Below are 17203 nucleotides of genomic sequence, written 5' to 3'. Positions count from 1 at the left end.
TTTTCAAATCTTGACGGAAATCCCCCTCCGTGAAAATTGTTTCCCAGAAACCCTCCCTTCCCCAATGAAAAGTTTCTCCCGTGAAAAGTTCCCCTATTGAGTATTTGTCCCAAGAAGAATAGTATAGAGTTTAAGTTATTTTGTGATAATGATGATAAGTATTTTATCTGGAATTGCCTGGAGATTATGTCTTAGCTTTTCTAAATACTCAAACGAGAGTAAAAATAAAATAAAAAATCAGCAAAAAAATGCAATTCTTCTAATGTATGCACTGTTATCAAAATTCTGTTTTTAGAGTTTCGGTTGGTATTCAGCCGATTCACTCCTTACTTGCAATTCGTTTCAACGAACTGTTTGATCAAATCTTCAATGAAAATATTATACCCGTTTGCAGCAAATGATATACCCGTATGTAATTTTGGAGTGCCACTCCAACTTTGGAGTGGTCCTGGAACGAATGCTGCAACATTTAGTCTTCAAAATATTTTAGAGCTGGAGAAAAAAGAATCGTTTTTGGTCATTTTTAGACCGTTTTGAGATAAATTTTTTTTGTCATGTTTAAGAGCTAATTTTAATTTCTTTTTTATTGCTCTAAAGCTTGTTAAACTATTTTCATTTTTCTATTTTCGGTAAAAACTTGGAAATAATTTACTTACTATTGGGGATAGATGTTTGCTTTTCTAAATTAGTAATCTTGATCTTAATGGAGCAAGGTAAATAAATTGTATGCATGTTGTTTTCAGAACATGTCACAATTCATTTTGGACAAAGGAAATGATCAAGGAGTCTTTTGGTTGAGAAACATTTCAGGCTATTATAGGCAAATCGCTTTATATAGGAAGAAATTATTTTTGTAAATTTAGTATTTTGTTCGTTTTCTGTAAAGCATGGTTTAAATTTTAAAAAAAAGAAAAATAAAAATAAATCAAGATTGTTGTACAAGTTAAATCGAAGAAAAACTTAAGGTATAGGAAATAAATAATTATTTAGGCATTATTTAAATAAAGTCACCGCAATAATCAAGTTGGAGTGTCATTCAGTATATCAAAATAAGGGCTCTATTTTTCTTTTTAAAAAAATTGGGCAAAGGTCACTTAAAATTGGCAAGTTTTTAGTAGACTCGAAGAAAATATCGATATAAATATCAGTAGGCGTTTTTCTACGGTTCTTCTCGGGTGAGCTTTCAAACCAAATACAAGACAGTCTTTTTATCGGCTTTAATAAGCAGAATATGGCATTTTGTTCAGTTTTTGGTGTACTTGCAACCCTTTTGAAACTGATTCTCAAGCTTTTTGAGTGAAACGCAGCAACAGTTATCAAACTTTCAACCTTTTTTTTTTTAATTTTTTCCCATTTTCCATTTATGGAAAATGGCAAACAGAAAAAATTTGAAATATTTTCAAAAATATTTCATTCGTATTACTTGTTACTCTTGCTCCCTTGACACGCTGATGCAACCTACACCAAAGCCATCCGTACATAAGAGAAAGCAAAATTAAGTAACAAATCAAGCGATCCTTTTTCAGCAAAAATGGTGATTGTCGTTTATTTAATTTGAAAACCATAATTTCGAAATTTTTGGTTAATTTGTTGACATACAGAAAAGTAACATTCAATTAGCCATATATAACTAAGAAGAATTTAAGAAAAATTAGGAATTCAATTTCTAATTCAAAAAAGCCTCACCAGTTTTGTTGTTGTGGTAGTAGTGGGCGTAAAAAAAAAAAAAAAAAAGCGTGTGAAAGACTGCAAAAAACACCATATGGTGCCGAACAGCTTAAGAAGATATAAAGCTTAAGGGTTAATTTGTTGACATACTTCAAAGTAACATTCAATTAGCCATATATAACTAAGAAGAATTTAAGAAAAATTAGGAATTCAATTTCTAATTAAAAAAAGCCTCACTAGTTTTGTTGTTGTGGTAGTAGTGGGCGTAAAAAAAAAAAAAAAAAAAAAAAAAAGCGTGTGAAAGACTGCAAAAAACACCATATGGTGCCGAACAGCTTAAGAAGATATAGCTTTCTTTTGAAGGTTTTGGGAATCACCAGATTCAATACTTGAATTTTTATGGACGGAAAGTTGTTAAATTTAAGTGATTGGTTTTGGTTATTTATTTTGATGGTCTTGCGTGGCAACACTGATAAAAATGTTGTAAGTTCCTAAAGTGTTCTTAATTGTGAAAAAAAGAAGAAAAATCGAAGACAAATTGCGTTTTCAGGTATGAATAGAACTAAGATATTTCTATGGGGAGGGGGGTATTTGATGTCCTTGGTGCGTTAAGAGTGACGTGATTTAGTGGATGTGGTTTATCTTGTCAGGGTTGCCGCTAAACTTTTGAATGAAGAATACCCAACAGTTGCCTTACATTTGCTACGTAGTACCACAGTTAATTCACCAGGATAATAATGTCGAATTTTATATGAAGGTTTTCTTTACAGCTTTACCCAACTCGGTTCAAAGGGCTGCACATCATATTGCGAACAAAGCTGGCGAATTAGATATTGTCCAAGGACGATCACCAATTTCTGTCGCTGCAGCTGCTATTTACATGGCCTCTCAGGTAATCTGTTTTTAATTTTGTCATTTTATATTATACTACTTATTTATTTCATATTATTTATTTTTATAATTTTTCTTTCATTTTGTCGTGTTATTATTTTTTTGTAGTTTTCGCAAAGAAACTAGTCTTATTTCAATAGCTGTCAATAGACAAACTCGTTTTGATACACTTAGAAATCTCTTTTCAATGTTCTACCCAAAACTAAGTTTCATGTCTTTCTCTTTCTCATTGAAAAATATTTGAAGGCATTCTTTCGCTTTCTTTTCTTTGTAGAGAAAAACTATTAATAAAATTTGACTGACTGAATATCGAATAATTTGAAACGAATCGTTTTAAAAGCGATTATCTTTTCTTCAATGAGTGATTTCTGACTTGGAAGAATTTTGAAGTGATTCAAGGGTACGAGCGAATTGCAGTTGATTAGGCTCTGGTTGAATTTTCTATAGAGATTGTGCTATGGCTAAATAAATATGTTTCGAGTGGATTGTGAAGTTTTTTTTGCCATTTGGACGGGTATTTAAAACTGGATAGAAGCAAACAGATAGATAAATAATTTATTGCTAAACAAAGCTAAGAGGCTATAGGATTGTGTTTAGATATAATAGGATTTTTTTATAACAAATATATAATTAAAACAAAATTTTGTTGCTGTCTCCCTTAAAAACGAAGCTCATACTGGGGGGGGGGGGTTGAGAAAACGAAATTGATGGTAAAGAAAAAAAAATACACATTTGGCCATTGACGCTACTAGTACCACCACACTATTCAATGAATAAATATGAAAAAACATTGTTTTTACATCTGGAAATAGTATTCGAAACGGGGAATCGTCCTAAAGTCAGCCTTAGGTATCAAACATAGTATATATATGTATATATATATATATATATATATATATATATATATATATATATATATATATATATATATATATATATATATATTACAACAGTAGCGATAACTCCTATACTCTCCATTAAAGATGTTTGGGACACATCAGTCGCACACCTTTCTTCATGACTCCCCTTCGCGCACACGTAATGATGAATTTTAGCACATTAAGATGGGGTATGGGAGACCCATTGCTCTGACGTATTGCTAACTTCCCTGTCCGCGCGCTGTGATGTGTCCCATTTCCGAAAACGATTTTTGCTACTGCTTAATATTTATACTGTGGGATCAAGCGATAAGGTATCTTCTGAAACAAGTGATTTTTTGACAATCCTACAGCTTTGACTTACATCAAAAGGACAAGGTACTTACATCATTGGATTGGTTAGTGGAAGTTTTATCCATTCACCGAGCCATAATTATGATATCACTTAGAATTTCCCTCTTGGAAGGACCTGAACTTCCTTAAAAAGGGGAAAATAGTCATTTTTTCGATGATTTCCAGCCAATTGTTAACATATTTTCAATCGAAAAAACCATATACACCCAATTTAAAAAATTGAATTTGGCAGATGGAAAAAAATGAGTTTTAGCGATGAAGACTGATACCTAAATTGCAATTTTACGAACAGTAAAACCATAGGATCACAAGAAATATAACATACTAAAATGCATTGGGCACATGAACCTTAAGGGCCTCAAGTGCATAACTAATAATTGGCTTTGAGTGCGTTTTGAAGTGTCTTTAACAACGTATTTTGACATGCAGTCAACGAATATTGACTTTAAAATGGATTTAGACTTTAGTTTTTTCAAGAAAAACATATAAAAGCCGAATTTTACGGGAAAAATCCTGATTTTTTTTAAAATGTTCGGGAAATTCATTTTTTACCTTAAATCACTTAAATTCATTTTGTGAATGAATAACAAAAAATTTAGGAACGAAAGACCTTGCGACTCCGAATACACGTAGTCAAAACTTCTTAGGCAGCCCAAAACTGTGCATCTTTTTTTCGCAAGTTTGCTCCTTGTGACCTAAAATTCACGGAGTCAAAATATCTTAGGCGGGCCAAAATTGTTCAAAAATCAATTTTTTTTTTTTTGTAAAAAATTCCCTACTAAACTGTAAATATGAGACAAAAAGGTTAAGTGCAACCAGGATAACGAAGGAAATCTAATTTCAACCAAACGATCCCCCCCCCCCCGTAGTTCATTGCAAATAGTAGCGGTGTGATTTACCCTGTGTCGGTCACTCAGATCTCAGAAATAATATTTAAAAGAAAACTGTATTTTGAATATGACTGGTGAAAGCTTAAAAAAAGGTATGAAACTTAAGAAACAAATGTGAACAAAACCTATTGGGGTTATCCTTGATTAAAATCACAGTATAGGCTACTTCGCTTTGATTTTACGCTAATAGTCTTTTTGAGTTTTCCACTCGTCTTGGTTCTGCTGGTCCTCAACTAGGTCCGTGCAGTTCTCCCATAAACATTCTAGGATGCAGGTGGCTATTGCAGCCAAGACCTTCAACGTGAGCCTTTTGCTGTTTGACAACCTGACTTCCACGTCCCTTGAAGACATTAGCAGCCGCTCTGGGACAGACATCGTATCTATCATGGCTGGAACGTTCACCATCTTGAAGACACCAAGCTTAAGCGACAGAGTTCAGACTGGAAGTATTCCTATTCCAAGTAGTTATCTAAAAGAAGACATGATAGAAGTGATACTGAGTGGCAGAGGGTGTTGACAAGGGTGTTGACTCGTTTGGGGTTGACAAGGAACATCGATATTGACAGTTTTCTGACGAAAAGTCTGTGTGGAAAAGAGCGTTTCACCATTTTTAACCTTATAAAGGTTAAGCAGCGCTTGTTCTCTGGCTTCTACCAATTCATCTTTTGACGGTTCCTCAGTTTTCATTGGAAACTGAAGCCGTTTCGTGAGAACGCTTGTCCCTTTCCGCAAGTGTGATTCTGGCCGGCTTGCTGAAATGTTCAGTCCTGATGAAGTACCACAGTCTAGGAAGACATGCCAGAACACCATGTCATTTGCATTGTGACCAAGGTTGTGCTTCACTTTTAGAATGCTGAAATTCTTCCAAATTAATAGACTTGCTTTCAAATTGATAGAAAGGTCAATCATGGCTTTCTGCTGAGCTATAAGAGACCAGCGAATCTGTATCACTACCGACACTATAAACTTCCGTCATAATCACAGTAGAAACACATGTCTTTACGATAAAAAGTCAACATCATTGTTGGTGTGATGAGCTTTAATTCCCTCCTTCTTTAGTCCCAGCGCCAGTTGCAGGATGAACCTCTGCTTGTTCCCTTTGCTGGTAGAAATTATCTTTTTTTATGGCACATGGTATTAACCAAGTGACATATAGCAATCGCCAATTCTGTCGGTCTGTCTGTCTGTCGGTCCCGGTTTTGCTGCTTTAGGCTTTTCCAGGTAAGCTAGGACGATAAAATTTGGCAGGCGTATCAGGGACCGGACCAGATTAAATTAGAAATAGTCATTTTCTCGATTTGACCATCTGGGGGGGGGGGAGTGGGGGTAGATTAATTCGGAAAAAATAGAAAAAATGAAGTATTTTTAACTTATGAGCGGGTGATTGGATCTTAATGAAATTTGATGTTTGGAATGATATTGTGTCTCAGAGCTCTTATTTTAAATCCCGACTGGATCTGATGACATTGGGGGGAGTTGGAGGGGGGGAAACCTAAAGTCCCGGTTTTGCTACTTTAGGCACTTCCAGGTAAGCTAGGACGATGAAATTTGGCGAGATAATCAGGGACCGGACCAAATTAAATTAGAAATAGTCGTTTTCCCGATTTGACCATCTGGGGGGGGGGGGCGGGTAATTCGGAAAAAATTGAAAAAATGAAGTATTTTTAACTTATGAGCGGGTGATTGGATCTTAATGAAATTTGATGTTTGGAATGATATTGTGTATCAGAGCTACTATTTAAAATCCCGACCGGATCTGATGACATTGGGGGGAGTTGGAGGGGGGAAACCTAAAATCTTTGAAAACACTTAGAGTGGAGGGATCGGGATGAAACTTGATGGGAAAAATAAGCAAAAGTCCCAGATACATGATTGACATAATCGGAACGGATCCGCTCTCTTTGGGGTATTTGGGGGGGGGGGGGGGGTAAATCTGAAAAATTAGAAAAAATTAGGTATTTTTAACTTACGAACGGGTGATCGGATCTCAATGAAATTTGATGTTTAGAAGGATACCGTGGCTTAGAGCTCTTATTCTAAATCCCGACCGGATTTGGTGACGGGGGGAGTTGGGAGGGGGAAACCTAAGACTTGGAAAACACTTGGAGTGGAGGAATCGGGATGAAACATGGTGGGAAAAATAAACACAAGTCCTAGATAGATGATTGACATAAACGGAACGGATCCGCTCTCTTTGGGGTAGTTTGGGGGGGGGGGGGTTATTTCTGAAAAATTAGAAAAAATGAGGTATTTTTAACTTACGAACGGGTGATCGGATCTCAATGAAATTTGATATTTAGAAGGATATCGTGGCTCAGAGCTCTTATTTAAAACCCGACCGTATCTGGTGACATTGGGGGGGGGGGGAGTTGGGAGGGGGAAACCTAAAACTTGGAAAAAACTTAGAGTGGAGGGATCGGGATGAAACTTGGTGGGAAAAATAATCAAGAGTCCTAGATACAGGATTGACATAACCAGAGCGGATCCGCTCTCTTTGGGGTAGTTGGGGGAGGGGTTAATTCTGAAAAATTAGAAAAAATGAGGTATTTTTAACTTACGAACGGGTGATCGGATCTCAATGAAATTTGATGTTTAGAAGGATATCGTGTCTCAAAGCTCTTATTTTAAATCCTTACCGGATCTGGTGACATTGGGGGAAGTGGGGTGGGGAAACCTAAAATGATGGAAAACGATTAGATTGGAGGGATCGGGATGAAACTTGGTTGGAAAAATAAGCAGAAGTCTTACATACGTGATTGACATAATCGGAACGGATCCGCTCTCTTTGTGGTAGTTGGGGGGGGGGGGGTAATTATGAAAAATTAGAAAAAATGAGGTATTTTTAACTTACGAACGGGTGATTGGTTCTCAATGAAATTTGATGTTTAGAAGGATACCATGTCTTGGAGCTCCTATTATAAATCCCGACCGTATCTGGTGACGGGGGGGGGGAGTTGGGAGGGGGAAACCTAAAACTTGGAAAACACTTAATGTGGAGGGATCGGGATGAAACATGGTGGGAAAAATAAACACAAGTCCTAGATAGATGATTGATATTAACGGAACGGATCCGCTCTCTTTGGGGTAGTTTGGGGGGGGGGGGGGGGGTATTTCTGAAAAATAAAAAAAAATGAGGTATTTTTAACTTACGAACGGGTGATCGGATCTCAATGAAATTTGATATTTAGAAGGATATCGTGGCTCAGAGCTCTTATTTAAAACCCGACCGTATCTGGTGACATTGGGGGGGGGGGGGGTTGGGAGGGGGAAACCTAAAACTTGGAAAAAACTTAGAGTGGAGGGATCGGGATGAAACTTGGTGGGAAAAAAAATCACAAGTCCTAGATACATGATTGATATAACCAGAACGGATCCGCTTTCTTTGGGGTAGTTGGGGGAGGGGTTAATTCTGAAAAATTAGAAAAATGAGGTATTTTTAACTTACGAACGGGTGATCGGATCTCAATGAAATTTGATGTTTAGAAGGATATCGTGTCTCAAAGCTCTTATTTTAAATCCTGACCGGATCTGGTGACATTGGAGGAAGTGGGGTGGGGAAACCTTTAATGATGGAAAACAATTAGATTGGAGGGATCGGGATGAAACTTGGTTGGAAAAATAAGCAGAAGTCTTACATACGTGATTTACATAATCGGAACGGATCCGCTCTATTGGGGGGGGGGGAATTCTGAAAAATAAGAAAAATGACGTATTTTTAAATTACGAAGGAGTGATCAAATCTTCATGAAACTTCATATTTAGAAGGACCTCGTAACTCAGATCTCTTATTTTAAATCTCAACCGGATCAAGCGTAATTGCGGGGGGGGGGAGGCAGTTGGGGGGACCGGAAATCTTAGAAAATACTTAAAGCGGTGAGATCAGGATGAAACTGGGTGGGAATAATAGAAACCTGTCTAAGATACGTGACTGACATAACTGGACCGAATCTGCTCTCTTTGGTGGAATTGGGGGGGGGGGGGGTAATTTTGAAAATTGAGGTATTTGTAACTTACGAAAGGGTGACCAGATCTTAATGAAATTTGATATTTAGAAGGATCTTGTGCTTTAAAGTTCTAATATCAAATTTCGACCAGATCTTGTGACATTCGAGGGAGTTGGAGGGGGAAACCGGAATTCATGGAAGAACGTGAAAATTGGGGTATTTTTATCTTACGAATAGATGATCGAATCGTAATGAAATTTGATTTTTAGAAGGAATTCTTGTCTCAGAGCTCTTATTTCAAATCCCGACCAGATCTTTTGACATTGGGGGGAGTTGGAGGGGGAAGTCTTGGAGAAACACTTGGAGTGGAGGAATCGGGATGAAGCTTGGTGAATAGAATAAACAAATGTCCTTGATACGTGATTGACAGAATCATACTGAATTCGCTCTCTTTGGGCGAGTTGGGGGGAGGGCTTCAGTGATTTGGCGAGTTTGGTGCTTCTGGACGTGCTAGGACGATGAAAATTGGTAGGCGTGTCAGGGAGCTGCACAATTTGACTTGATAAAGTCGTTTTCCCAGATTCGATCATCTGGGGGGCTAAAGGGAGAGTAAAAATTAGAAAAATTAGGTATTTATAACTTACGAGTGGGTGATCGGATATTAATGAATTTTGATATTTAGAAGGACATCGTGACTCAGAGCTCTTATTTTAAATCTTGACCGGCATTAAGCCTCTTATTTTCCTTTTTAAATCAATCTATTGATTCATAGAATTTTGTTAGAGCTCATACCATATGATCTCTTGGCTCTTAGCTCTTTTCGCCTCGTCACAAGTGTCATATGAGCTCTTAGCTCTTGTTTAACTGAAAGTGGCGTAGAATATGTGAACTAGATCTTACGGCTAGAGACCCCTTTTGTTCATTTTTGATGAGCGCAGTTTTTGGTCGAAGTTCTACATGTATATGCTTCAAAGAATGTATCTGCATTTTCAAATTCATTTTTAAATCCAAGACTGCATCTGCATTTTTGAAATGCTGCCTCAAGTTAGCCACATAGCTGTCGCAGATAGCCTTATGGCCAAAAAAAATTCTACTTGCCGTGATATCTTGTGTAGCAGCCGTCCTCCTTCAATAGCAAAGTAGCAAGAAAGTTCGAGGGTCTCTGGGACTAGAGTATTCTTAATAGATGGGGTTTACAGAAGATCCCTTGTTGGGACCTCTCGTTTCTCTCTCTCTCTCTCTCTCTCTCTCAGTCTCTCTCTCTCTTTCTTTCTCTCCTTCTCCGTTCCCCTTACTCTTTTGTATTTCGTGCACTGCCTGTGGTTTCGATGTGCACTTAAATGAACATGTTTTTTTTGTCATTTCCTGTAGCAAGAAAGCTTTGATTTTATGCATGTAAATATTTCATCTTGTGGAACTTGAAACACAAATCTTAAAATTAATATTATATTTTATAGTGTCTTAATTAAAAAAAAAAGTTCATTTATGGTCATTAGGGGGAGAGAGGTTATAGAAGTTGTTGGATTCACTTGTCAAAGTTCTAAAAACACTGATATTTTCGCTAATTTTTTTCTTTCCGTTTTTTTTTCTTTGTTGTAACATTTTCTTAATTTAGAGCTGAAGCGCTAATTTTAAAATTTTAATGTGTTTTTTTCCTTTTTATGTTGTCTTACATGTATTTCTTTTCATTGTACAAATTTTAAGGGACAATTTTTTTTTTTTTAAGTATAAAAATATTTTTTCTTACCCATAGGCCTATCAGTTTTTATTTTTTTTCTGTGTACGGAGGTGGGAGAAATTAAGACATTAAATTCAATTTTAGCTATTCGTATCTTTGTTTTGCCCCGCATGTCGCTGCCACCATCAATTTGTTACGTCTATCCTTATTGTCGCTGTTATTATTTATATTGTTGTTATCGTACAATTGTAAAAACGAAGTTCAGGCTTTTAGGGGTCAACTTTAATGGGTCAACTTTGACGAAGTTGACCCATTAGTATCAATTTTCTTCACACACTCGCGCACATCCAACCAAAAATAAAAGAAGATGTAGCACTAACAACCGCCGGGTTGTTATACTGCTGGGCTAATCGTTGTTTTTCCCTATCTTGAGAACCCCACCCACCAGCTTCAGACCGTTTTTGGTTGGCAACACTCACCTTTCAAAAGAGAGGGAGAGTCCCCCCTTTTCCAACTATCAGCAGCAATTGGTATATGATTCTTAGAACCGGTACTAGCAAAAGAATTTTTTCTGCCACCTCGAGTTTCTCCTCAAGGGATTTTATCTTACGCCACTTTCGGGTCTCCATATATCCGGGGAAACTAATTTCCCCCTTCTGTATGATTCTGTCAGACATTACTGGCTTCAGTCCATCCAACCTCGGCAGCTTACTGCACAGAAGACCCTGCTCCGTGGTCAGACTCTGGGCAGGACTAACAGTGGTTGTATGGCAACTGAAATAAGCAGTAGTAGGCCCATTTTTTGCTACCCCATGCAGGGGCACCACGAGAAATTCGCCAAACTACTCCTGCTTCCTATGCATACCCGCTTCTAAGTTGTTAATTTTTTATGGGAAGGTTTTCGGCAGAAAATTTGGGAATTTCTTGTTTAAAACATTTAATTTCTTGTAAATATTTTATTTTCATCAAAAATTCCCTCAATGTTTAATTTTCTTTCTTCTTATATGATGCTACAATCACAATAAAAAACAGAAGATGAAAATTGATATTTTGCTTCAAATTGAAAAAAAAAGGAATTCTAGATTGATCTCATTTTTTATTTTTACCACCATGTCATGTATCACCTATGCTTTTGATTACTGTTGAATGCACCTTTCTAATTTTCTTGAGTGCAAAGAAAATTCCGCTTTCTTTAATGGAGGAGCATTCCATTTGGTCTCTATCCAAAACATTCATTTTCTACTGTATACAGTATGGAGAACGAAAGACCTATTACTTACCATTTGTATAAATGTTTGATGGGCCAAGAAAGGATTTTTATTGCCAACATAACTTTTTTTATGATAAACGGCTATGAGATAGTAACTTATTGATAGACCAATATAATGGATAATAAGTGATCAAATGTATCATCCATCTCTAAAAAAGTTAGGAAGAGGTGATTGATATTTATTTTTGTCTAGTAGATACGTAGGAGGCTCGTCTTTTAGAATACTTGAAGGGCTGAACCAGAAAACGGTCAGAGGGAAGGACTTAAACGTCTTTTATTAATAATAAATTATAGTTTATCTATTTCCTATCATAAACAAAAAGATCCCAAACAGATTGAAAAAAAGTAAGGAAAATGACCTAACATAATATATTTTAATTCAATACAATCATATAAAAGTGTACATAAGAATGTAAATAAAAAATAAAATAAAAAAAGTAATAAAAATAAAATAAGTAAATAAGTGTAAATAAATAAATAAACGCAAGTAAATAAATAAAAATGAATAAGTAAATAAAAGTGTAAATAAAAGCGTACATAAAAGTGTACAGAATTTAAAAAACTCGGTTGGTTTCTCAATTGACATTTCAATGTGGTATCCAAAATTTTTAAACGTGTTTTTGTGTGATTGGTGTTTTTGGCGTTTTTGTCGTGCTTTCGAGTCTCGCTCTCAGGTCGCGTTTCCGTGCACGGCTCAAGTCTTTGGATAAATAAAATTCTATGCTATATTAATTTATGTCTGTTTCTATAATAATAGTGTTTAAAAAAAATTTACGGTGCAAATTGGCAAAAAAATGTATTGATCGAAAAAAGTTAACAAATCCCGACTTGATTAAAAAAGGCTTGCTGATCAACAAGTATTGAGGTCGTGTTTAGTCAAGGTGCTGAGGAATGTAATAACTAGAAGATTCTTTGGATTATTTTTTTTTTCTTAGCCAAAACTATTTTTTTTTTCTTAGCCAAAACTAGACTGACGTGATTTATCGTCTAAGTGCCTGTTGCACTTTGCTGCTGCACTATCTATTCACAGAAAAGTCATTTAAAAAAAACACAGAAATTCTGTTGCCGCTTATGATTTGTCAGATGTCTCCCAAGAATGACAGCTGAAAGTTCGGTATCACCTATCTCTTGGATTACTTTTGGCTCATTACTCATCAGTTGCCTTTTGTTCAGGGCTTCCACTATCCCTGGATTTTCGGGGATTTCCCCGTAATCCGAAACAAATCCAAAATCCGAAAATCTCTGGCTCCCCGAAAAAAATTGCCTGGGCCTAAAGGTGCAAAAACGCTTCGGCATAGGGGCGCAAAAGCTAATTTCGGCCCTTTATTTACTAATTCAATTTCTAACGTATGGTAGTGAACTGTATCATGATGCTAGAAAGAAAATTCAAACTGGCTATTTTGAGATTGCTGCTAATCAAGCGAAGTATAATCGACACAGGCTTTATTCTACTTTTGTTATCATGCTATCTTCTACTTTTGTGTTCTTTATCCCCTTTTTAAATAAGAAAGATATTAATCAATCGGATCTTTTTATTTTAAATAATGTAAATTGTTTTCTTGTGTCCCCTCTTGGCATAAGAATTATAAATTATTTGTAAGTTTGGAGGAACCGATGTAACAGCGAAACTGGCCATACTGCATGGAGAGACATCAGATTGAGTTTTTCACAATTTTTTGCCACGTTATCGTGGAAAGAAAATTCAAACAGGCTATTCTGGGATTGTTACTGATCAAGCGACGTATAATCGACACAGGCTTTATTTATTTTTTTATTTTTTTTTGTTCTGGTCTTTATCCCCTTTTTAAATAAGAAAGATATTAATCAGTCGGATCTTTTTACTTTAAATATTGTAAACTGTTTTCTTGTGTCCCCTCTTGGCATAAGAATTATAAATTATTTGTAAGTTTGGAGGAACCGTTGTAATAGCGAAGCTGGCTGTACTGCATGGAGAGACACCAGATTGAGTTTTTCACTATTTTTTGCCACGTTATCCTTTAGTCCGTCCGTTTAATTAATTACATTGTTATATATTTGTTTGTGTATTCTTTCTCTTTTATTGTTTTACTCCATAGGTGTCATTTTCCTATATAATGTGGGTTACAAAATACATGAATTAATTAATAAAAAATGAGAAGTTGATTCGATGTGAGCTATCATTAAAAGATCAATATTAATAAACATAAAGTTAGATTGTCATAGAAATTACATTGAAAAATTAAATGCAGCATAAAACAGCATAAATAAAGTAGCATAATGGAGCATAAAGATTCAACAAACCGATATTTTTCTTATAAAGCTATTCTTGTGTTTACAGTTTTTCCTTGATAAAACGACAAAAGAAAAACGGTTACGGTGCCTTAGGAATTTGTGTTGTGACGCAAAGGAAATCCCATAAAGAAGATAGGAAAAAAGAAAACTAATAATTTAACAAGAAAACTGGAAATAGAGCTGGAAATAGAAACTGGAAATAGAGCTCTGTCAATTCCAATCCGTACCTGAAATTGACAATGCCATTCGGGAAAAAGTAGAAAATGGCAAAACTGTTATAAATCTGGATATAACAAAATAGAACATTATGCTGAAGATATCTTCTGAATCTTGGTTGTGACCCAAAGGAGAGCTCATGAAAGAAAGCAAAAAAAAGCTTGAAAACTTACAACTTAAAGAGAAAATTAAGAGAATGTTTATATGTAAGAAATATTTTTCAAAATCAGTATTATTAAGGTAAAATTTTTCTTGTCCTTTTTTTTGGGGAATATTTTATTGTCATTCATTGTAATTGTCAGTTTTTTTGTTTGTTTTTTTCATTGCTACTATTATTATAAAGCAACAAGATTATTTTGAAGCTTTTTCCTTTTGTTGAGGAAATTTCAAATAGAGGAATAAAAGATTAAAATGTGACTAATTGCTTAAATAGAAAACTGGAAATAGAACCTCTTTTTAATACTTACTTTACTTACATACTTACGTTGCTAAAACAAGATAATCTACTTAGCCTTTTAAGTTTCCTTGGGACATTTATTTTATTTTCATTTTCTTTCAATATTTTGTTTTCATTTTGTCATTTTTTGTCATTTAGATCAAACTTTTCTTTAATAAAAAACTACAAAAGAACAGCTCTTAAGATCCTTTCTGAAGCTTTTTTTCTGATGCAAAGGAAATCCATAAAAATAAAACAAGAAAAAACAAGCTATTTAAAGAGAAAACTGGAAATAGACCTCTAAAAATTCCTGTCTGTAGCTGAAACTCTTAACATCCTAAAAAAAAAGAAAAAAAAAAGAAAAAAAAAAGAAAAAAAAAAGAAAAAAAAAAAAAAAAAAAAGAAAAAAAAAAAAAAAAAGAAGAAGAAAATGATGAAACTGCTCTGATATTAATATGGAAGATTGAACGTTGTGCTAAAAAGAATGTACATATTTAAGAAAGTTTTCACAAAGAGAGTATACTTACGAAAACATAATCTACATAAATTTCCTTGACAAATTTTGTTTGCCCTTCGTATTAATGCACAACTATGGCTCAATTTTTTTGCCAGTCTTAATTAGTTAGCGGTTTCTTTCGAGACTTGGCGATTATAGCAGAAACGCTAAACAGAGAACTAAGCTTAGAGGGACAAAAGAACAAGTGGACATTTAGCTGATAATTAGGGCCACGGCGTCCAAATATGAGTTTGGAGAGGAAATAATATACAATAAGAAAAGGATATTTACTTGATAATTAGGACCAGGGACCAATACATGTCATGCGTAAATTTTGACTTGTCTTTATCAATTGGGCTTGACTATGATGTGGTCCTAAGATTGTGAATAAAAAAGCACTGAATGCACTTCCTTTTTTACCGTATTTTACATTGAACAAATTTTCGTTTCCGTCAAATTTTATTCCAGTGCCATATTTTTCTTGGGACATATAGTTCCTTGGGACATTTATTTTATTCTCATTTTTTTTCAATATTTTGTTTTCATTTTGTCAGTTTTATGTCATTTAGATAAAACATTTTCTTTAATAAAAACTATGAAGGAACAGCTCTTAAGATCCTCTCTGAAGCTTTTTTTTCTGATGCAAAGGAAATCCATAAAACAAAAATAAAAAAAATATGTTTCAACCAAATTTTATTCCAGTGCCATATTTTCTTTCAAGTAATGGTGTTTTTCAGGCATCCGAGAACCGATGCTCTCAGAAGGATATTGGTGAGGTTGCTGGTACTGCTGAGGCTACTATCCGACAGGTTTATCGACTTATGCTTCCGTCGGCTTCGCTTCTATTTCCAGCAGACTTCAAATTTGCAATTCCCATTAAAGACTTGCCCCAAAGTTAAGCTACAGGAACAAACTTATGTTTGGTTGTGTTTTATATTTTTGTATTAGTAGCTAGCTCGCTTCCTTTTAAATATACGAGCCTTTGTATTATTTTTTTTAATCGTGGAAACGTGTTCATATATCCCATGAAAACATTCCTTCATGCAGGGCGGGGGAGGGGGTTGAAATCTGTCTTAGTCCCTGACATTTTGTACGTTGGTTTTCAGCCCATCGCTTTAGTGTTACTAACACAAGAGTGATTATTGTTTATCCATAACACTAAATGACGTCCTACTAGCCTCATCTCTCTATTGTAATTATCGCACTTTTTTTGAAGTATTCGAATACATACGGCTCCATTTGCCTGAAAAACTCCACTTTCTAAACCTTTATTTTGCTCCCTATTTTTGTGCTTTTTATCAACACAAAATTTTGATGAAATCCATCCGAGAATTAATAGTGCTTGATAAAAAAAAGAAAACACTATTAACATTACTCATCTATTGAAATTACCGCCCTTCTATTGTGAGCATTGGATAAATGAGAGATCCCAGACAGTGAAGGGGGAATTCTCCTCCCCCCAGCCCATTCACAAAAGGCAAAACACCTAAAAAAGGTCTAACATATTATAATACTAAGAAAAATCCATCATCTTCACGAGAATGCTGGTTTTTTTCCAAACCTTCGTCCCAATTTCTGGAATCTTCTTTTTTTTGTACCCTTGTTATCAACACAACGATTTACGCAATCAACGCGAGGGAAAACAGATTAGCAGCCATAGGTAAATTTAAAAACACTAGGAAATACTAAAGAGACACTTAAAATTTTTTAATTGTTTTTTCTAAGCTTCCTCTTTTAGAGCTTAATGGACCTTTATTGGATTGTTTCCTTAATTAAAAGAAGATTTCGACCAAAATATTTGTATTTATTATATTTTGTTTTACATTATGTATTTTATTATATATTATTTTACATAGACAATATTATATTTTATTACCCTTCTTTTTCCTAGCGTTTTCCAATATCTCATGCCTAGCCAGTGTGAACTCAAATTATTTTCGACTAAAAAAGAAACTAAGAGAAAAAACAATACAAAAATACAATCGCCCTAACTCCTTTTTAAGGGATAGCTTGTCTGTTTCCTAAAACTGGCACATTTTGTTGGGAAACGAAGTGAAACATAATTTCTTCCCGTTTTGACCGTATTTTAGTTTAAGAACACGTGCCAATGATGAAATTGAGAAGCAAGCACAACTACATGCTACGATCATGTTCATGTTTTTAGAAGAAATAGTTTAAAATTGTTCCATTGAAATTATCCTATCCCACAAT

The 17203-nt window shown here is 35.0% G+C and overlaps 1 protein-coding gene across 1 annotated transcript; it reads left to right on the top strand.

Moving 5' to 3' along the window:
• The first annotated feature begins 959 nt into the window (after positions 1-959).
• On the top strand, positions 960-15982 carry LOC136037690 (transcription initiation factor IIB-like). The gene is made up of 2 exons (XM_065720443.1): positions 960-2560; positions 15730-15982. Exons 1-2 carry the CDS (start codon positions 2339-2341, stop codon positions 15889-15891), a joined length of 384 nt encoding a protein of 127 aa, XP_065576515.1. The 5' UTR covers positions 960-2338; the 3' UTR covers positions 15892-15982.
• The last annotated feature ends 1221 nt before the right edge of the window (positions 15983-17203 follow it).

The sequence above is a fragment of the Artemia franciscana genome, chromosome 17, assembly GCF_032884065.1.
Source record: "Artemia franciscana chromosome 17, ASM3288406v1, whole genome shotgun sequence".
NCBI classification, from domain to species: domain Eukaryota; kingdom Metazoa; phylum Arthropoda; class Branchiopoda; order Anostraca; family Artemiidae; genus Artemia; species Artemia franciscana.
Note: the sequence above shows the minus strand (reverse complement) of the source record. Positions and strands in the feature narration are given on the sequence as shown.

Coding starts and splice junctions, on each gene's coding strand:
- LOC136037690 (XM_065720443.1), top strand. CDS start 2,339: ATGAAGAATACCCAACAGTTGCCTTACATTTGCTACGTAGTACCACAG. Junction 2,561..15,729: donor CTATTTACATGGCCTCTCAG/GTAATCTGTTTT, acceptor GGTGTTTTTCAG/GCATCCGAGAACCGATGCTC.